Genomic DNA, 24,378 nt, shown 5'->3' with positions numbered 1-24,378 from the left:
TAGAATGTACATTACCTATACGTATATATGTATATTTTATTCGTTTACACATAAAATAATAAAATAAAATATGTAAATACATATTTTATTATCTATTATACAATATAATTAGTATCAATTAAATACACGGAATTATTAAATAATACAAAATTAATTTAACTTTGTACTGTGTATAATGATACTATTTTTATCAAACTATAAAATATACAATATATAATAAAATAATTTTATAAACGAGTAACGAAATTATTTTAATTCAACATAAAAGCTTGAACGTATACTAGTAAATACCTTTTGGAAAAAAAATATTAAATGTGACACTTTTTAAATACGGCCTTTGTTTACTTTGATAGAAAAACTGAGTCTCTTTGTGTTCTCCCCCACCACTTAAACCTCTGCGAATATTTTATATACATATTAAATATTTATTCTACGTAATTAATAAACATGTCAATCGACACAAAATCATATTTTCTATTTTTTAAATAGTTGGGTATTTAATTCACACAATAATTTTATCATTTAGTTGTTAATATAGGTACTATTTTCTTTATTTTGGTAACTTGTAATTTGTTTTGTACATACAATATCAATTTTGTTTAATCTCTCGTTAAACAGTTTTAAACATAATTACTAATGTGTTGAATTTATTACACATGAGAGGATTTAAATCACACAATTTTGATGTCACGTGTGATAATAGATTATTTTACTATTGTGGATGGACAGGTGATGTTGCGAGAGCTATTTCAAAATCAACCTACGATTTCAGATATGTAATAATTCACTACATTTGGGCATTTCGTTTGTACGTCGAATTTCGACTATTTTCTTTCATTATTACTCTTATATGTTTTCCATAACCACACGGAGAGTACAATTTTATCATTCACTGTATGTAAGGTGCGAAGTGTAATTCGTTTTTTTGCAAACCGAAGGAAATGGCGTAGCTCAAATTTATTGTCGGCAATGTGCTGCAGTATACAGCAACACAATGACGAGTGACGGTATTTTATCGGTGTAGAAAATTTAAAAACGGACGCAAAGATATGCATAATATGAAGGGACCAAGGGTGCAAATCGATCATGACCGAAGACGTGGTTCACCTGAAAGTTGACAAATTTGTTCGAGAAAACAGGCGTTTAACGATTTCAGATTTTCCGAAATTTCTTGTAGTATTCTACACAGAATCGTGTGTAAAAAATTGAATAACCTGCACAAGCTCTGTGCCCGTTGGGTCCCAAAACACCTCATAGGCAGTAGTAGATAAAATTGTACTCTTCATGTTGTCGCTGCAAATATTAGAACAATACAGAACGAAATTGGGCATATATCAGACAATAAATTTTCTGGAAATAATGCGATATGTAGCAACACGTGAACAAATTGCTCGTATATACGTAATGAATTGAAGAACATCGGAGGTTGATTTTGAGATGGCCCTCGTACATTATTGTATCCAATATAAATTTTATAACTTTTATTAATATTGCAGATGTGTTGGTATTCAAGATTCAACTGACTGCTGTACAGCCAGGGACTTGAAACTATTTTTTTTTTAGAGAACGGGGAGGGGGGGGGCAATTGCCCCGATCGCCCCCCCCCCTTGGATCCGCCACTGTGTCCCGGACAGGTATGTAATAAGGGAATATAAACGATCGTGATAATTCTCTCGTGAACCCTACACGAATCCTACAGAGAAGAATGATATAAGATTGTAATAGTCCGAGTTTTCAACGGGTTGTTGTGAAATCAGAGTGACGGTTTGTGTTATGGCTTTTATGCGAATAAAAAAAGTATAACAGGATATTTTCGTCGAACGGGGCACGTCCTTTTTAGACTTATATTTATATTTATTTTTTTATTTTTGTTTAGCGAAAAAGTGATTTTATTTATTTTACTAGTCACGTGTCCGTGTGTGTACTGTATATACGTCATGCGTTGTATATAGATAATAATAAATAACGAGTATTACAACAGACACTTGCCTTATTTTTTTTCGTCCATTTCCTATGTGGGTCAGCCGGCAGGTGTATGAGTATGGAACCACCTGGTGCCGTGCCATCGCTGTCTGGAGACGGACCGACCGGTCCAGGCCAAGCCACCGAAGCCGCTGTCTTATTCTGAAATATTTATAATACACCCAATGACAATAACGCCGTTATACATGTATATATTTTATAGTTTATACATTGCCTTTGAAAACAATTCATCCTCATTGTATACGGGAAAATTATTCAAATCGAATGTAGAATCGTTTTTGACTTTTGTGTAATTATAGTATGGAATAATATTTAAGCAATTTTCATTAAACTATTTATCTTATCTACCCAAAATTCAATTTCGTTTTATAATACTTTTAGATTTTTATATTGAAATTGAAATACTTTTCAGAATTATAAAATAGCAATCCATTAAATAAGATGTTTTGAATTTTAAAGGAGAACAAGACGTATAATATTGTCTTTACAGTAGATTATGATATTTGATTAAGTATTAACTATTAAAAAAGAAAGCAGTTAAACAGTGATAAAAAAAAAAAAATAATAATAATAAATAATATGTTTACTCTATATTCATTATTAAATAAAATTTTGATCGATTTAATTTTGATATAATTTATTTAAATTTTTAAAAATATTAAAATCAAACCAGTATTTATTAAAAACAACTGCTTAAGTACTTAATGGTTACTATGTTTTAGTTCTGCCACTATGTTTTGTACAATACATTCTGTGAAGTATTTGTATTGTATTTTTGTCATGTCTATTAAAAACATTTTTTTTTATCTTTTAATTAGAGTAAATAAACACACTACTGTAAGGCGATGGTTATTTCAATGGCCGTTTTCTCGAACATTGCAATAGGATTTTCTTAATTTTAAAGCGTTTGAAAAGAAGTTTTTTATAAGATTGACACGAAACGTCACGGGAGTTAAACACTGTTAAAATAAATCCAAATTCGTGTTTCTTAACAATATACATTTTATGTGACATTCGTGATTTAAACAAAGGACTATGGTAATTTTGAGATAAGCATAACGCTGCTCCAGGGTACTCCTTTATAAATTAGGTACCTACTTTTACAACAACTACAAAAACACAGTGCAGTTAAAATATAACTCACAAAATGAATTGGTGTCAGATTCAGTGATTTATTTTACACCGTAATTCTGACAAAATTAATGAAATTTAAAATGTTTCTCGCATTCGGTATTCAATTAAACACATTAAATCAATAATGATTTTTTTTAAATGTTCTACCATTATAATATATTATAATATGTATATACTTGTTCGGTGTAGTGTAAATGGAAATAAAATAATCAATATATTTTTCTTCATATAATTTACATAATATAACGTTTGCTTTTTCATAGTTGCAGTAATTAAATTGAATAGGCGTACTTGATAATATCTTAAAAAATAGATTGTACCTTTTGAATATTAAATTGTGTATTTATCAAAAAAAAACTGCAATGAAAAAAAATTATTTAGTCTAAAAAAAATGTTATTTACGTATTTTGAAAGTATTCCCAAGAACTAATTGACTTGTTAAGGAATAGTTTTAAGATAACATTATAAAATGTTAAATAATTATAAAATATTATTGCAGTTTTAAATAACTCCATCAATTTCAAATGAAAAAAAAGATAATGACGTACAACAACAATAATATATGTATTATTTATTACTAATAATTATGTTCTTTTATTTTTCACAGCAAACGTGTAATACTATGTAAAGCAAATATATGATGATTACAATTAACTCACTTGTTTAATTCGTAAATCATAATTTTTCTAAATATTTGCTCGACTATGAAATTAAAATGAAAACTCACATACTGCAGTAGTTTGCTGTGTAGATATATATTGAAATGTGCAAGCGTGGCATTTCTCTGAAGGGAATCACGTTTACGCGCATAATGTAAAATTAAGGAAAAACTTAGCTCTTAGGGGAAAGTTTTCGCTTTCAATAAAATTGCATACCGTAGTACGGGAGTCGGGAGTGATGCTCGTCTATATATATACGGTTCGAGACCTATGAACTTTTCGAATATCATAATGTATACAAAATAAAAATACAACGTTTGACGGGCGCGCACATATACACGCACGTACATAATAATATTATTATGTACAGGTCTTATCCGTACTGTATACACTCCTAAGCGCACGTCTTACCCGAAAACGTCTAATCGTCTATAGCGTTGTATTAAATTTGTATAATATTTTTATAATAACGTCGTATAGCGCGGTAGGTAAACACAGTTACGGCCATCACTGTTGTGCGCTCGCACCGATACGTTTGAAAGTTTTACGACGGAAACGACTCGAATTAGCCACCGTCGCCTATTCAACGACACGGATTGCAGACCGCACACCGAATTGCGCGCGTATTATTATTATAGTATATAGTGTCGCGGCGTCGTGTCTTAATCGAATTTAATTCCGCCGCGGATGGGTAGGTGAGGGGTGAGGGGGGTAGTCCGACCAGGTAGACCGCACAAACTGTGTGTGTGTGTGTGTGGTGTGAGTGCAAGTGTAATAATAATAGTGTTTGTCCCGGTCAATTTATTGTGAAAACCCTTAAAACGGTCCGAGCTAGTATAGTATTTTCGGTCTCTTTTCGAAAAAAATAACACACAAACATACACCAGTTCTACTATATATACATGATGTTTCTTGTTTAATATGTTAGTTATAATAGTGAATTTGTGTGTGTACGTCGTGTGTTCTGTATATAGTGACATAAATGCGGTCGTTCGATTTGTGCCAGAGCGAGCGGAGAGTGTCGTCAACGCCTCTCAATTTTTTCGTCAACAAAAATTGATAATTAATTGTTGACTATATACGGCATGAACTGCGATAAATATAATATCATACTATTTCGAATACGTTTGCATTTAACTGCAGTGTAATACAAATACATATAATATATATATTATACAGGCTGAACGCCCGAGCTGCAGAGTATATTGGTAAACAAATGTATTTATATAAATTAACAAGTATATAACAGCTCTGCAAAGATCAAATATTAATATATTTTTAATTAATAAAATAAATCAATGTAGTAGATACTTAACCAGTGTATTTCACCAATAAAATACTAATTTTGTCGTGTAAAATATCTTTTATCTTATAAGCCCTTCAACTAGTATACCCACAACGGCTAAAGTCTTCTATATGTATATTATACTAGTGAGTGGATTTAAATGCAAAACCAATTTTTCCCCGAACGCTCAGAAAGTCAGAAACATTGATTTCCAAACACAAAATTCTTTACAAAGGTATATCAAAGAATTTAATAATGAAATATTTGTTTTTATGCTATTGAGCTTTTGTAATTTTCATATTTAAGTTAATTTTATGCGATTTTAAATATTTTTCATATGTTGCAAGATATGTTTATAAACTAAAATTCAAAACTCGTCCATACACTATCTACCGCTATCTTAATTAATGTAATAATTAGAAAAAACCACCGAAAAAAGATATATATTTTATTGACGACCATTGCGTTGGTTATTGATCATTAAATTTGAAATTATTTTTTAATTTGCAATTGACAATTATCATTTTAAGAAAATATTTTAAATTTTATAATATAAAAAAAAATATTTAGTAAAAAAACAATTGTTAAGATATTTTGTTCTGTGTATGTACAGAGTAAAATTAATTTTTCTAGGAACTTCATACTTTTTAGAGCATTTAAGAAAATTCACTTCTGAATCAATCAATTATACTTATTGTATTACAAATACCACAAGTATTGTAATTATTTGTTGGCGTGGATTGTAGGGTATGTATCGGGCTACAGCTAATAGTACAAATAAACAGAGATGGACAATAAGTGGTGGTGACCAAGGGAGTGGTAATAGCGTAACTTAAAATTCGGGCCCACGAGCGAAATAATAGCCCATCTCCATTAGACAAGTATTCGAAATATCCCGATATTATTATATTATATTCGATTCATCCACTCGCTGAAATTATTTTATACAATTTTCAAGTATCATTACACGTTTTATTAAATCAATCGTTCTATGAAGACCAACGAATGGATAGTATACATAATATATAGTATTTTGAGTAAAACGGTCATAGAACTCACGGATTGCAAACGTGGCCTCCCTTTTAATGTTATTCGCAAAAAACGCATTGTGAATTTCAAGTTTTCGGTAAAAACTTTGCATTTCAAATCATTATAAGTTTTACATCACAATTACTACACACACAGAAACTGAGCTAATAATAAATTACCATGTTAACGAAAAAATCGACCAATTTTTTTATCTACAAATTATTAAATACTATTTTTAAAGCATAGTTTATTTAAAAAATGCAAATTAATTCATCACTTATAGTGCCATTAACAAACAGTAAACACTGCAATATATCGGCAGTCGATGCATATTTTTAAATAGGTTAGGATAAGACACGAATTTTGATCGATTATCAATTATAACAGACGTACAGTGCAGCGTACAGTACTTACAGTTGTAGTGATGAGGGGAAGGGATACTCTTTATTTTTTCCTCTCTTATTTCATTTATTTTGAAACGGTAAAAATATAAAACCATTTAAAACGAATAATTTTTACTATTATTATGTTCTATATCAGGGACGGGCAACTGAAAGTTGTTAGAGGGCCAATTTTTAGAAAAATGAAAATTTAACAGGCCAGAGCATAGAGCAAAAAAAATGTCATTCAAAATATGCGTTTTAATTTAGCATAGACGCAACATAGAGTGTAGACGACTGACTTTGAATTTGTATGATGCAATTTGAAAATGTAGCGCGGGCCAGATAAAAAAGATTCGCGGGCCGGATGCGGCCCACGCCAGCTGCCCACCCCTGTTCTATATAATACCGCATTTTACTAGGATATAATTGATTATTTTACCTATTCATATTTAACTTTCTATACACGTAGATTTTCACACTTGTATTTGAACTGTATGCTGGTAAGACGTGTAGAGGCAAATCAAATAAAAGTAAAAATAATTATTACCTAATTTGTACTCGTCACTTTTAGGTTCGAGTGTTTTGGAACGCTGATTATATTGTAAACTAAAAACCATAGTCTGTCCGTATTTTTTTTCCAATTCAGCCGTTGAGTCTATATTCACTTTTTTTTTTTTTGTACAAACCGTTTCAAAACATACGACCATTCACGATGTCTGTCGTCTCGGTCAATATTTCCCTCTATATTATAACACGTTTTTATTAGAATAATATTATGCGCTATAGGCGATACTGCAGATATAATATGTGACAAAACTTTGCCGGCGACGACCAACGTTATTATTATGATATTGTATGGTCCGTGCACGAAATCACGACGAGGGGACCGCCGACATCGTCCGAAATCGCCCTAAACGGCTGCACTTGCGTCAAAATTATTACGTCATCATGCGTATACGTACCCACGTCGTAGGTGGGAACTCCGGAAACGGGGCGATGTTCTTGGTGGCCACGTGACTGGGCAATTGGAACCTATCCCTACGGATCCTCTTCACGCGGATCTTTTGCCTCTCTCGTATGTACAGTGCTGCGTGCATACCTGAGCTGGCCATCACTGGTGCTCACCGCGGCCCGGCAACGCTTCCGGCCGCGACCGGTGCGTGATGGTCGTCTTCGTCGTCGTCGTTTCCGGCGCGGTCGCCGCCGCCGCCACCACCACGGCCGCCGATCCGATGTCCATCCGTTTACCGTGCACTCGCGTCCGACTGCAGTCGTCTCCGGCACTCCGCGGCGAGATGGTCGTCCGACGCGGTCTGGACGCTCCCGCGGCGCCGCGGGGAGAGCGGCGACGGCGACCAGAACGACTCTAACACCGCCGCGACGAAGGACGTCGGCACCTGTTTGCATAGAGAGCGATTTTGTTTTTCGGAACGCAAAAAACTTCATCACACCGACCCAGACGTTTTGCCGACGAATAACGCGCGTGCGCTGTGTACACATCAAACGAACATCGCTGCTATATTACGGAAGGTCGTCGCGATTGTCCTATATATATATATGTACGTACGTGTGTATATTATCAGGAGTGATAATAAATTAATATCGTACCAACTATATAAGGTATACAATATAAATTTATCGAGAATAAAATATTGCGCCGATGAGTAAGGGGATGTGGGTTGTTATTCATATAATATTACCAATGATAATTTATTATAAATTTATATTAAACACGAATGTACTCGTAATACATTTCCTTGTATATTATTTAATCAGCTATAGTTTCTTAACTATACTATACTGGCCTTATACTTATGTTTTACACAGACTGCTAAAAAACGATTTTTTCCGTTAACTACATTATGATGTTAAAATTTTAATTAAATATTGCGCAAGTTGTTTGGTAAGCATACAGTTTTTAATAAATATTTTGTCCGAGAACTCGGGAGGATTTAGTACATCGGTATTCTTCAACCTACATAACATGCTCCATTGCATCTTTATCTTTTTTATTTTAAATAATATTGATTAAAAATAAATTTACAAAATCATAAAACATAGACATTTTTATTTTTTATTAAGAATATCGTAACTTGAATTGGATTGAATTGATTTTTAAATTTTTAATAACATAGTTATAAACTATAAGTGAAGTAGATGAATCAACGAATACGGTAATTAATGAAAAATTAATATCAATAAATTCTTTTTAATAATTAATATATATCTAATATCTATGTATCAACCATTTAAAATTATATAATTTAATCATCTTCGTGTAGCCAAGTAGTTAAGAAGTCAAAGAATTTTGTTCGATAAATGTCATATTTTTTATAAGAATAGCCAAATTATAATTTTATGCAATTAACTTATTCATCGAATACGATAAAAAAAATCGTATACAGAGTGATTTTTTTTATCATTAAACTCTCATTATTTCAAAGTATTGACTTTTTTCAACTTTTTTTTGTTTCATGCTTTTCTAGAACTATATAACATTTTTATTTTTTTTCACCCTTATATTTAATGGTGAAATCACTATCAACTTTTGATTTACAAATAGCAACCTATATTTTATCAAGTACACAAGGTTACACATGTTAGGTAATTGAGATCCCCTTCTTCCAAATAAAAATGTCTGAAATCTGTATAAAATATATATAATAACTATACTATGATCACAAGAAATGGGTGTATTCCGTGTACTGTAAACTCTTAAAAATCTCTAATGTAATTTCAGTTCCACTCATCACTTTCTTGAAACGTTGAAACACCCTGTATAAAACATTAAACAGGTGAGGAGCGAAAGAGTGAGAGACAGACAGAATGTCAGAGTGCTGCAGGGCGAATGAAAAAGAGTGCGGTAATTTAGCAACGCACTGCAAAATCAAAAGGTTAATTCGATGTCACGGCTTAACGTCGAATAAATGACAGCTATAATAAACAATATAATACATATACTTACGACGAACGGAAAAAAAAAATGAAAAAAGTTCACTGTACATAATAGGTAGAATATACTATATTGCGTCTGCGGGCGGGCGATTGATCGAATTCGACCGCGTTGTGTTTTTTCAGTTACGAAAGTAATTATAACCCTTCGGTTAATTGACCGTTCGGTGCTTGTGTAATGTTATATACATCGTATATACGCAGTACACTACCGCACCGCGAGCCCCCTTTTTTTCACGGCATCCACTCAGCCGAACCACGGGGCTTATAATAACGGTTTTAATTAATTATTTCGTCTCCGGATACACATCTGTATGCACCTACTCGTACATAATAATAATATAAAGAGTGTATTATTACGCCCGCGTTCTAATTTCCAATTTGACATTTCTCCAGCCCCAGAAAGCGTGATTATTGTTTATATATTTTATCGTCCGCTCATAATATAATATTATAAATAATTGGAGAAAATGTATTATGTAATAATAATTATTATATAATATTATACTATCATCATATCCAAATCACGTAGTATAATATTATAATAAGATAATCCCTATGGAAATCAAATGTGTGTTTATATTACAATCTGTTACTATACGTTGAAACACGTAGTTGTTGTTAACGTATTAATTATTATGTAAAGTAATATGTTGTTACTTTAATATATTTATTATTAATTCTAATAGTATTAAACACCTAAGTAAGAAAATCACTAAACACACTGATTTTACACTTATTTCTTCTACTTTTGCTAAATACATTTTTATAACATTGAAATATGATTTTAATTTTACGGTGTATTTAAAATACATAATTCTGGACAGACTATATTTCCCCATACCGTATGTTACATAAAACACGATGAAGTTAACTGACTATTAACAAACATGATCGGTTGGTATAAATTTTCCACATTCGTCCGGTATGTAAAATATTGTCTTGATACAAATAAAGAAAGCTTATAACATAATTAATTTTAAAAAAAATTAAGTGATTGAATTTTTATCTTATAAATATTATACCGTAAATCAACAATCCATACATTACGTATAATTATTTAGAACACGTGTATATTATTAAATGTGAAAATGCTAAACAGAAAAATTGTTTGAAGAAAAAATTAAATTAAAAGTCGATGATGACATCTTTTCTTCCCGCGATATAATATAAAAAAAAACTTTTACAAAAAAGATTACCACTAATATGACGGAAGTTTGTAATCAACTTTTCGATTTGTAGATTATGACGTTGATATTTTCGTCATTAAACATTTGATGGCATTTCATATTTTCTACTGCCATCATGTAGTTTTAAATAACGAGTAACAATAACGCGTTAATATAATATAAAATGTTAATTCGTTCAGTCGGATATCAAATTTTGAATAATAATTGTCAAACAAATTGTTTTTAAATGTTTAATTCCGCTTACGTCAAAAAATAAAGACACGAAACAATATATACGTACTACGTATATAGTTCATAATACATATTATACACGGCGATGACAAGCGATGTGCATTAACCGTGTGTGTTATTATTTTCATGACAACCCAGCTCGAAACAGATTTCGTGGCTTTTTAATGACAGTCTTTTAAAAATACGACAGGATTTCGACATGATAATCCAAACCACAGGTCACAGCTTACTTATGCTTCTTGGAAATGTAATATTTCACCATAGATGGAATATATAATACACATATTTACCTATATTATATACGCAGACATAATGCATATTTGATGACGTGTGTATGCTCACATGTTTGAGGTCTAATAAAAATACCGTTTATTATGTTATTGCCGATTTGCATAATGTAGCTTTTTATGATACCCATTATTATTTGACAAGATAAAAAAATATCTAGGATATGAATGAAAACAGCATTTTTATTACAATTTCAAAAACGAATCTATACTGGCATGGTTTGTTTTTTTTTTTTTAATTCAATAGCAACCATAATCGACTGCAGTCACACAAGTATACGATAGTATCATACGGTACCTATCATATCATTTTTATTTAATATTTATTTAATAAATCAAATAAGACTTTCAAAATGATTGCATTGTCCTACAGTATTCAATAAGCGTAATTTAAAGGAAAACAATCATATATTTTATTCACAATATATATATATATAGAAGTACCATACCTAACTATAAACACGGAATAGATATTATTTAAGTATACAATTTATAAGACGTATAAGGAAATATTATAGCGATTGTGATGTAATTCAAAACTAATAACTCTTTTTGAATATATATAATATAATGTGTTTTTATATTTTTATTTTAAATTTCTGCAAATGTCTTCGTGAATAATGATTTTCTTACACATTTTTAAATTATCAAAAACTAAACAAGGTAAAGTAAATTCAATTTAAAATTAAATAATCACAAAAACTATACTTTATTAGAAACCTTGTTAACACTAATTTATAGTTAATTGTAAAATTTCTGTTTAAATAATGTAATTTATATGAGTACCTTCTCAACCTGATCCACACATTACACCTAGTATTATTTTTGTGTCACTCAATATAGTAGATAATATTCACATCGTAAACGAATATGGCTGAGACGGGATTTGCATTCGCTCAGAATATTATTTTATATAAAAACTATAGAAAAAAAATATATTTATAAAACTATGACATAATGGAACGGAAATTTGGATTTTTACGCTTTAGAGGTAGAATAAAACACAATTTTCTTAGAATTCATTTCGACGTGCTTGGTCGACACCTCCTCCTATTTCGTGTTACCAACCTCGTTGGATTACGCGATGAGGAAAATACACCACATCACAGCGAAAACATAATATTATTTTTTGAGCAACCCGGTAAACGCACTGACATCGACTTACTTTATTTTTATTACACATAGAAAAACTTGTCGCCCCTTTTAAAATTTAAAATTGATGGTTATTTCAACAAAAACAAAAATGCGTATCAATTAAAATAGATTCGAATTCTTTAATATAATAAATAATTTTAATCGATTTGGACTTTTTACTTTTTTATTGTTTCTTAAGTTTTATTTTCTTTTTAATTTCAATTTTTTTTTTATGGTTTTATCAGAAAGTTATCAAACAAAATTATCCTTAAATTGAATATTATAAATGACGCGTTTTTATTTGGTTTATATAGTCTTCATTTTAATTAAAGTAAACTTATCAAACTATAATACTTATTATTATATTGTAGAAAATAATATTTGCATATTATATTTATTATATTGAGACGAATATATAATTCAAATGTATCGATTCAATCGTATTAAGTGAATAGTTAACTATAGCTGTTTAAAGTTTGAAGGAGTGATGAGATACAATTCCATAAAATTACATATCCACTCTTTTCACATCTCGATATACAATACACAATATAAACAAACTCATAACGATTCTAGTTAAGTAAACTAAACTAAACTATACTGTATATTATGTTCGTTCAATATAAACTTAGGTGCATCCATGTGTGGAAACGTGGTTTTAACGTTAAGCTTAACATTTTACACAGAATTTGATATAGTTTACAAATTCGAAAGCGAAAATTATGAAAATGTTAATGTATCTAAAAACTCAAACAACTATTTTAATATTAATAATTAATCTTCGACCTTTGTGTACAAAGAATCTAATTTCGTTTCAATTTTTTTTCTTACCTAAATGGGGTTTATTAAGTTGTAAATCATTTTACGTTTATTGTTAATTATTTGTGCAAAAACTTTAAAATTTAAAAACAAATTTTGAATAAAAATACTATTGTCCAACACATAAAAAAAATCACAATGTATATAATGTCCTGTACTCACATTTGATTTCATACTTGCATTTTAATCACCAATCATAAGATTAATAATATAAATATATAGACTATGGCGGTAAAGTAAAATAAACTTGGGTATACTCCCTCACATAAAGACGTAAAAAATCCAACTCTTAGTCATTATATGTGGCCGTACGCAACATTAAAATATGTTATTTACGTTAGAGGTGTAATAATATAATATTATGTTGCATTTATTTCAAGAAATCGTTCTATTCCCGAAAGGACCGAAAGAGACTTCCACTTCACGAACTTTGATAATATCGGGTAAGGCTTGTTCAATCACATAAATCGGATAGATGTTTTAGCCGTCAGATGAAGCGTAAAAGCATTTTTTACGCATCGCGTAATTACCGGAAAAAAAATACTTTAAAATATTTTAATGTGAATAACTTTTTCGTGAAAAGATGAGGGCCCAGTAAATACGCGTGTAATCGATTTTCTCGTTATAAACATATCTACCATTAATAGTGAAATGATCGACCAATACCATAATAATTGTATATCTTTGTCAACAAACATAATAATACAAAAATATGAAGTCATCACGTGGTGTCATACCCATACGCCATCATCATCGACATCGAACGTTTTTAAAATGTTCTCCTACATAGTTATGTACTTATATTGCCTATACGTGGTGCCGTCTAAAAACCCATCCATGTAATAATAACAATATTATGTTAATAATACAATTGTATTATTGTTATGACGTAATAAAGTTCGATATTTTTTTAGTCTACTTTATCGTCCAATACGATATCGTGAAAATAAAATATATTTGGTTAAACAAATCGTATGTTATATTATAATAATAACGGCGTTCGTTCGAACGTGTGTGTCCGAATAGACGAATGAGAGAAAACAATAATATTATTATAAATTATTATTACTTGGCATAATATTTTTCCTACTAATTCACCACAGTTTACGATTACACAGGTTTTAATAACGAATAAATCGTAAACACGTGAAAGGTCAATAAATTAATGCACAGGATATAAACTATGATTTATTTTTATTTTTGGGGAGGGTCACTAATTGCGGTACACTTTATACCAATAACATGGCCATATACAGTGGCCTGTCCAATGGATATTGGAATTTTTCCGAACGTTCAGAAATGGAGGTGTTCGGTCAAAGGAAACGCATATTATAATATATTCATATTCGGCGAGAAGTTAATGCACATGAAATTTGAACTCGCGACTATCGGCGGACCGTGTAAATACACTGACTCGTAGTTAATCGAGCCTTCTCTATAAGATTAATCTCGATGCACTTATTTTTAAGTCAATGCACGCGTAGTGAAATGGAGAATAACAGTTACGGATTCAGTGTGATAAGTCCATAGTATTTAAATTGATAATTCACCTCAGCTGATCACCATTTCATTCACAAAGCCTCTGCAATGGCATGTGTAGTATACAATAAACGCATCGGGTAATAAGCATGTGTCCTAACCATTTCTCATTTATAAACAAGAAATGCATATGGTGCTAGAATTCAAATAGGTCGGTATGTTTTATTTTTTCAATAGACCAAAAAAATGGTTAATAATGTTTACGAATCATCTAATATTGATACAAATGATGTGTTTCTCATTTAGCAAATTTTCGCATATAATTTGTATTTTAACTGTAAATACGATAAATGCATGCTTTATGGTATATATTTAAATGAAAGTAGTGTAAAGATATAAATGCCATAATATATTGCGTTACTAATTTCAATTTCATTAAATCTGAAATGTTTTAAAAATAAAAAATGTATTGAAAATGTTATGGATTTATTTAAAAGTAAAACCAACAGAAATTATTATAATACGCTATAAATAAAAAGTTATTCAATTTATTTTGAAATTATTATGTGCTTTCGTTTTTACTTAATGCTTGGGAATTATTGAAAAATTCATTGAATAATATTCTATTGTATGTTTACTGCATATTTTCATAAACATTCTAACAAAATAAAATGCAAATTTCACTGTTGTATAACGCGCATTTAACCTACCCCTAATTATTATTATTATTATTGTTGTTGATATGCTGTATATTTGCTAAAATCCGAGCCAAAATAATTGCAATTTGCGAGGTTCGATGTGAAAATATTATCGTGAAACGTAATACAAACACATTATATTGATATAAATATCTTTAAAGTATACCTGAGAACTTTTATATTATTCGTATTGATTTGTTCAAATCAATTGTCAACCATTTCGGCAAAAGCAGAAAGAAAATAATCTCGAATTACACTAAATATGTCATGACCAGTTAGTGTGGTGTGATGTACCGCAATAACTAATATCTCTGTCGAGAAGCGAATCAAGCCTATGCGATAAGACTATTTAACAAACTTCCATTGCAAATGTTACTATATTATAGTCCTGTTACACCCTGTACACAGCCAATATAAAACAAAAAAGGCTCCATAGGATTTTCTGAATGTACTACAACGCATCGACCCATAGTTTTTGGCGTTTTTCCCTATCCCATACGCGTCGTTATCAAAATATTATGCTCGACAACATCACGTATTATATTTTACAACACAATCGAATAAATCGTATTTTTTAAGCCGATTTTTGTTTTCGTTTTCGAACTCGTAGCTTAGTAGCTAAGAGCGAAAATCCCCAAATCAAGAACCCGAGTCTCACTCCCGTACCGTTTCTCGGCATAATTTTCTCTGGTGGGAGGGGCGGGCACAGAGAACCGTGCGGGGGATTGGGGGCCGGGTCGCGGGTGGACCAGTCGCTGTCTGTCTATGTACCTCTGCCGGATCGAACGGGCCCGGCAACCGGACTTGACCGTACGGCGACATTGGCGTGGACGGCGTCAGCGACGACGAGGCGCGCAGCTGGTGTTCCACGGACGCGGGCGCGTACTGCTGCTGGTGCTGCTGGAACCGGCGCTGGAACTGTTGGTGGATCAGCGCGTCCGCGTCCGCCGTGTTCCGGTGCTTGGGCTTGTGCCGCCTGCTGGCCAGCGACGCGCCACCGGCCGCCGCGTACATGTTGACGCCGGTGTCGTCGGCGGCGTGCGCTTCCCGATGCGATGGGCAAGGCGATCACGCTGGCCGCGTGCGAGATCCGCTCCGTGAACGACGACGCCGCCGACGCCGTCGCCGTCGCCGCCACCGCCACCACCTCTGCTTCCGTTTTCCGCCGCGAAAACTTCCGTCACACTCCTGTAAAACACGAAAACATTAAACATATAATTTAGCGGTGGTCGTCAGAGAACGATATTTGACCGTTTAAATGCGAACTAACGAACAAGTCCAACATCGTGCGGCGGATGGCAATGTGCACGGAGAAAATATACGCTTTCCCATCACATTGACACATAACCTTTCCGTTAAGATTTTTATATAAAAAAAAAAAAAAAAAACAGTTAACTGTTGTATAAATCGACAAAATTATTATAACCTCGCAGCAAGGAATGAGTGTGAGATTATGATAATTTTTCAATATAATATAGTTTTTGGAGCACCGAAAAAATCGTTTTTAAAAAATTATTTTAAATAAACGAAACTCTCGCAGACGCTAGTGTACACTCTTGTTAAGGGTTTTATTTTTACTTATATATTGCGGAGGGCGCAGAGAACGGTAAGGGAGCTTGTTGAATATCATCGTTCTGCGTGGGCCGCAGTATTATAATCCAATGTTAAACCTATCCGATGTTGCTTTGGAAAGGTAAATAAGACATTTTCCATTAAATAAAATTGATATAAGCAGTTGTTGACTATATTATTTACTATAAGAACGGTTAAATTTCTCAAAAATTTAACAAAATCATTACCACGGCCTTTGCATCAAGTCACTTAATTAATAAAATAATCTTACTATAATACATACGCATAGAAAAGTATAGAAATAATTAGAAAACATGTTAAGTGAGTACCGCTCTGCTATATGCTATAAGTCGGTAGGCCACTATTATGGGTCTGTTGAATTTGAATTCAATGATATGTCATTGTGTACGAAAAAAGAAACTGTGCATAAACGGTCTATATCGGCCTATACCACAAAGTGATAATGTTTCTCGATATAGGATTATTTATTAAATAGTATTTAATGATTATAATAAAATATATTTACACCATATTATATCAACTTAAATATAACTCAATATTTTTTGATATATCTTTCAATAAATACCATACAACAGTCAAATAGGTTCATAATACCTATAAAGTATAAATAGATAATACTTTAAAATAAATCGAAAATTTATTCGTGTATAATAAATTTCATGATAATATAAAATACATAAAAGTTAAGGTTCCACGAAAAAAATTTTTAATTATAACGAAATAATGAACATATCGTTGTTTATCGTTTAAATAAGTAATTTCGTCCAAAGTGGAACTTAAAATATCTATAAAAAATAATTGTCATTATATATTTTAGAACTACTTATGAGGAGTCTTGTATGAAATCTTATAAACATAAAATTTCTTATGAATTTCTAACTACAAAATAATTTACTTATTTTTCTGATTTTTATAGATTTTGTTAAAATTATAACTTTAAACTTTATAAAATTATTATGACTAGATTTTTTATATTTTATATTTGAGAAATAAACAACTTATGAACAACATTATATTTAATTTTCACGCATTTGTACCCAGTAAATAGTTTTTAATTGTCTATATATAATGAAAAAAAACCTTGAAAAATTCTTATGTCTATAAATAGCTCAAAACTTATCGAAATATCTTGAAATTGTTATCATAAGTATGTTTAGAACAATAATATAAACATTTAGTCAAAATCTAAAGTGTTTATAAATATTAGTTTTCGAGTAACATAAAAAAAACCAAGATTTTATCGAAAAAAGTTTAAGTAAAACTTCCCGTTTTTCTTTAATTATTGTTTAGTTTTCTCAATTATTAAAATAAGAACGGGAAATTTTAAACGTCACTTATCTAAAGTACAAACTAGATCTAATTTGGTATCCAAAAGCACCCCCATTTTTGTAAATTAAAGTATTTTATTGACAATTTATCGTGTAATACTCCTCATAAACAAAAAAAAAAAAACACATCATGACAAAATCAATACATTCACCGGAGTGTTCCGAATCTAAAAACGCTACTGAGCAAATTTTATGTAGGTATATTAGAAATTTACCTCCAATAATTATATTATTGGCCAAATATTAGGTAATAGTAATAGAATAATGATTTGGATCAAATTTATAACGTGTAAGTTCCACCGGTATTAAATCAATGTAAATTTCACTGATGTTATAAAAAAATAAAATGAAATACAAATTTGTAAACATAATTATACATTAAAATATAAATGTATAATACGTATATATACATAAATTAAATTAAATACATTTAAGCTAATTTTTCCAATTATGGTTATGTATAGCTGGCAAAATGTAGTAATACTCTTTATCAGAACATAACATCAACTTTATAAATGTATACTAACGCATAATTTCCACGATAATAGTAAAAAAGAACCATATCTCTAACAAATAAAAATAATAGCTTATGACACTCAACGCGTTGTGTAATTGATTTTAGCATGAAATTCGGAAATAAAATGTTTCATTGTTAATAATCAAATTTAGTTGTATCTTAAAATTAAAAAGTTAAATTGGTCAATAAACTATCGATGGAATTTTTCAATCGCCCATAATATATATAGCAAATAAATGTACGTCAAAAAAGTATAACCATCACAATGTATTGGTAAAAGTAGGAATTATTAATTATAATATACATACATATACACGTTTGCAATGATAATTATTCGTATATTTTATTATACGTTGAATGAGGCTGTTATGAGTTGCCGATACGTCTTCTTAGGTATTTGAAAAAAATACAACAATATTACAAAATTGTATTCTGTCATAGTTTAACTCTATTTTGTTTCATTTACCAAACAAATATTCTATAATATGTCGTGGTAATAATTTTATTTCATTGCATATCAGATGGTAATTAAGATATATTCTAACAGATCTGTTTTAATTCATTGACTAAATTATGATATTGTCCCGTATTTTTATGTATTACATGCATTATATGTATGCGTGATTATTGGTTATAATAAAAACAGGCGCAACAACTTTAATTGGGATTAATAAAAACGTAGGACGATTCCATAACATACTTTTCAAAGTTTCGATTTTCTAAACTGTTTAACCGGTGAGAGTCTACAACCCAACAATAAATTGTTTCAATTTTCCCGACTTATTTTAATACAATAAAACCACTTTATTCAATTATTTCACACACACGATGTTCATTAAAAATCGGCATATTATTTTTTTACCTGTCACCTTTTTAATTGCTCAAAGTTTGCAAAAGTACCCTATGATAATAATAATTGTTGTACAAAATATATAATTAATTTGGTTTTATTATGAATAAAACATGCTATTATCTACGTCAAAAACATTCTATATAATCAATCAGACTTACAATAATGGGTTTTTTTTGTTATTTGAAATAATATTTCTGAAAAAAAATATACATAATTTCAATAATATTTAATTGGTTTATACAGTAAATAAAATAAATTGTATGTACTTTCACAATAATAATAAAAGCATTTTTAAGTGCATCATGTTATCGATTAGTAAATTCATTATTTCGTATCCATTTTCTACAAAGTGTACAAACTATATGGCTATTGAACCATATAATAAGTATTTATATAATACATATACTATATTGCACAAAATAATAATAATAATAATAATAATACATTAAATTTACACTATAGATCTGTAAAAATGAAATTGAATTGTCACATTCGACAAACACACTTTTGCATACTGTAGAATTATAAATCGACGTATTTCGTTAAAAAATATAATGAAATCAAATTATAGTTGAATACAACATAATAAATTCAATAAACTTCAAATCAATAATCTATTATATTTGACACTAATGTGAAACTTAATTTGTCGGCTTGATAAACAGATGTTTAAATTATTAATAAAAATACTCGAATACATTTGCACATTCTTACAAATTATATTGTAATAATAATTGCAGGGTATTATCAAAAAGTAATTCCTCGAAGAAAAAAATAGATCTATAATATTTTTACTTTTAGCGCTATGTGAAATTATATTAACAGAAGAAATGTCAATTTTACATACAAAATTGATTTTGATTTTTCATATACTCGTAAATCAATTATCCATGCACCTGGACACGTGAAACGTTTGTTATGAGTTATGACTTATCAGAAACATTCTAAACTGCGATGACTCGTTACTATTATATAGTATATTCAAATGTCGCGATATAGGTACATCGAGTAATCAATTCCGGTTGTCGGATATGTATACCGTTCGAAAAAATCATCTCGATTCGCAATAATAATTTGCATACATTGATTATCTCCAGTGTATGTTTTATATCCTCGCGTGTATATATGACTATATTACCGGCGCCGCGTATATACGCAGTAATAAAATCGTCGGCGCCTTCAATATATGTTCCGGTGCGTTTCGCACTAAAAAATTCCATATTTAATTCAACAGCGTAAAATTGTCACGAATAAAAAACAGAAATTTATGTAAGTATAATAGATGCGCGTAATATTATTATATATACGTGTGGTGGCGGCGCAGGTGTTGAAACAATAATATTATATTTTACGCCGGCTGGCGTGTGTACACAAGGTACGTGTCGGATGCGTGAGAATAGTGTAGTGTACGCGGTTCAATTTTTTATATGCCCGGAACGAACCCTATGTCAGGGTCACCAAATGGTGGGCTGCGGACGAACTTCGTCTGGCTCCTACATAATCTTATTTTTATTTTTTCATGTTGACTTTACTTTCTTTGGATAAACGTTTAAATTAAATTTTGATGGACCCAAACGACTTCCCGATTCCCGATTTCCTGATTTGAGGCTCTCCAAAAATATTATTATCAAGTATGTGATATAATAGTGATGCGAACCATATAAACTATACTGTTTACGATACGATCGAATACGACTAAATTATTGCGTACATAATGTATTTATATAGACGACCTATCGATACGTATTGTATCCGAGAGTATATATTGTCCCGTAGAGTGTTTTATTAATATTTATCTTCCATAAGTACGTATAGAATATTACTACTCACTTGGTTTGCGACGTACATCGCGGAGCTGGTCCGTCAAATTTATCGGCGGCAGACATCGTTCGCACTCCCTTCTTCGGACGCGCGACAACAATAATATAATACATTAATACGTATGTCGTCGCGGACACACGCATAGTGCATACATACATACATACATAAACGGTCTAAACGTTTTCCCGTCAAAAACACGACCGGACGTAACGACTAAGTATATATATATATATATATGTACCTCTCTATACGCGGTATGTCAGCCGCAGATAAACCATACGTGTATGTATATATATATATATAGGTACAATACGTGTAAGGGAAACGTTTCCGGCGGCATTTTCGGCGGTGGCAGAAAGCGAGACGATCGTAATACTATAACAACATTGCGTGTTTTTTTGTGTTTCGTTCGACGGGGCTCGCACTGCGCTTTGTGTGTTTTCGCCCGATCCCCGCCGTCATGTATGTGTGTGTGTGTGTGTGTGTATATATATATAACATAATATGTCTACACCGAACACGTACGTACATATATGTAGTGTAATGTATATATATATATGACTTGGTGATATACACGCGCGGGTCGCGGCAAAACGTCAGACTGCGGAGCTTTTTGTCGGACCGAGAGCAAAACAAAAAAAAAAAAAATCCCGAAACCCGACGATTTCTCTGGAGAGGTTGAAAAATAAAAAAAAAGGCGTCGTAACTCAATCGCGTTATGACTCGTTACGACCGACGACGTGACGTACGACGACGACGTTATAATAATAATATTAATAATAATATCATTATACGACCGTACGTCGGTGGTTATAATGTTACGCAACGCCCGTGTAACGACAGATCATCACACGATATTACTATTATATAGTACAACAACAACAATAATAATAATAATATCATATATTATAATACTGTACGGTAATACGTACGGCCGGCGGTGACGTGAACGACCGGAAATCGGAGTACGCGTCATACCGGGATCGCCGATTTACATAGTACGCATAATCATGATAGCACGAAAATTATTTGTTATACGAATCGCGCGGAAAACCGGTGGAAGACTGCGGCGGCGGCGTATGTCCAACAGGTAGTTTCGAGCGCCGCCGAGCAACAGTTACGATATAACGTCGGCGAAAACGGACACGGCGGTTTTTATCCGATTTTAACGATATTTTTCGCCGATCGCCCCGAGTGTCGCGCGTGTTTATGTTATTATTGTTGTTATGATGTCCCGCGAGTGGGCGGACTGACCGGGTCGACGGTAATCGCGGACGAGCAGAGGCTAATACACCTGTGAACGCGTGTTGCGCGCCGCGATACTCGAAGACGAGTGCGGCCCGAGGGTTTCTACCGTTGGCGGTGCGCACCGACTGCGCGTGTGGTGGATACCGTCGGCGTATCGCTTGTCGCCGCCGCCGCCGCCGCCGAGGTGTGGTGTGGTGATCCGAGCACGCGCCTTACGTTCGGTACTTCGGTTGTACACTCACACACGCACTTACAAGGTATACGTCGTGTTTTCGTTCGTTCGTGCCGCTGCCCAGCCCCGAGGATTCGACGAGTTTTTAGTTTTATTTTTTCGTCGACCGACGGTGACATATTATTATTTTGTTATAAGCCTCGCCGCGTTGCGGTTGTTCGCCGACCGTATACCGATTAGAATTTTTAAGAAAAACCCACTTCCTCACCCCCTCCCCCATACACCCTCACACGCACACCTCCTCGCGACGCGACACTACTACTGTACTGTCTATACGCTGCCGCCGCCGCCGCCGCGGAGTCGGCGGTGGCGATAGGTCTAGACGCTTTATGACGAGATTTGCAAACATCAGAGTGAATAATATAATATTATGGAAATATTAACCGAACGACAGTAGATTTTTGTACGAAGCACTGCGTTTTGTACCCGACACCGTGTGGTTGTGTTATAATATTATACATCGCTGCAGTCGTCCAATCGCGCCCTCCCGCTCATTCGTCTGACGACTGATCAACACACACGGTGTCTCATCGAGACCAAAGGTTTTGCTCGCGTATTATAGTCGTGTGTGCGTTTTCTACGTGTATACGACACTTATTATACTGTGATCAACCGTACAAATGGAGGTGACAGCTTTTGTGCATAAAGTACGTGTAATTTGTTCGTTCCTTTTTCTCTCCCTCTTCCGGTGTACGTTTCCGTCGTCCGCATTCGGTTGATTTCATCATACGCTGCAGACACCGTGCAAACAACGCTCAGTAATGCTATTATTACCAATAGGTACACGTGCGTATGAAAATTATAGATGGTAATTGAAATATAATATGTATACATGTATAGTATATTATTAGTCGACGTACAATATGTATATGGACCACTGCAGCAGTGCAGTGTGTGCAACTTCTATTTGTGTAATGTACGAGATCGATAATAATCGTATTAAATTTACGGTATAGACAGTACATAATACACATATAGATAATTAGATACCGTAGATTGATGCTATACATGTATTACACAATACTATGCCGTACTGCCTGTACTATTTTCTACCGCGTAGATAATAATCTACGCGGTAGAAAATAATTAAATTAGGTGAGATTTACGATCGAATACGATTTTCCTTTTTGGAAACACAATTCGCCGTACATGATATAATAGGCGGAAGTTCTATCGTCTAAATATTACTCTCCTCTTTTTGCCCAAATCTTTTTTCTTTAATAATAATAATTATTATTATTATTATATTCTTTTTATTTACAGTTTTACATTCAAAATTTTGGGAAACATAAAAAAAGTTATGATGTTTGTGTTCATTAAAATAGCCATTATAATACTATATAATATTGATACTAGATAGGCATTTTCCATTAGTCACGAGTTCGTTAAAAAAAATTAATTATAGGTACCTACTTGTGTAGTTAAACATCATACAATTAATAAGCTCATATTGAGTTGACTTTCTTTTATATTATTCGATTATATCGTCAGACTTTAATTAACGTTCTTCTATTTTTCTGTCT

General features: G+C 32.0%; 1 protein-coding gene across 4 annotated transcripts in view; it reads right to left on the bottom strand.

Annotated features, from left to right (window-relative positions):
• Window positions 1-24,378, bottom strand: part of LOC113552837 — a 58,151-nt gene that overhangs the window by 16,559 nt on the left and 17,214 nt on the right. Inside the window, exons 1-3 of one of the 4 annotated variants that reach the window (XM_026955808.1) lie at window positions 22,308-22,734; window positions 7,436-7,870; window positions 1,990-2,124 (exon numbers count right to left, since the gene is read on the bottom strand). In XM_026955808.1, coding sequence (XP_026811609.1) covers window positions 1,990-2,124; window positions 7,436-7,585 — 285 coding nt within the window. In that variant the 5' untranslated portion in view covers window positions 7,586-7,870; window positions 22,308-22,734. Of the gene's footprint in view, window positions 1-1,989; window positions 2,125-7,435; window positions 7,890-16,034; window positions 16,452-21,384; window positions 21,487-22,307; window positions 22,735-24,378 lie in introns of those variants that run through there. The other 3 variants (XM_026955807.1, XM_026955806.1, XM_026955809.1) reach the window with 3 other exon arrangements.

The sequence above is a fragment of the Rhopalosiphum maidis genome, chromosome 2 (assembly GCF_003676215.2).
Source record: "Rhopalosiphum maidis isolate BTI-1 chromosome 2, ASM367621v3, whole genome shotgun sequence".
Lineage (NCBI taxonomy): Eukaryota > Metazoa > Arthropoda > Insecta > Hemiptera > Aphididae > Rhopalosiphum > Rhopalosiphum maidis.
Note: the sequence above shows the minus strand (reverse complement) of the source record. Positions and strands in the feature narration are given on the sequence as shown.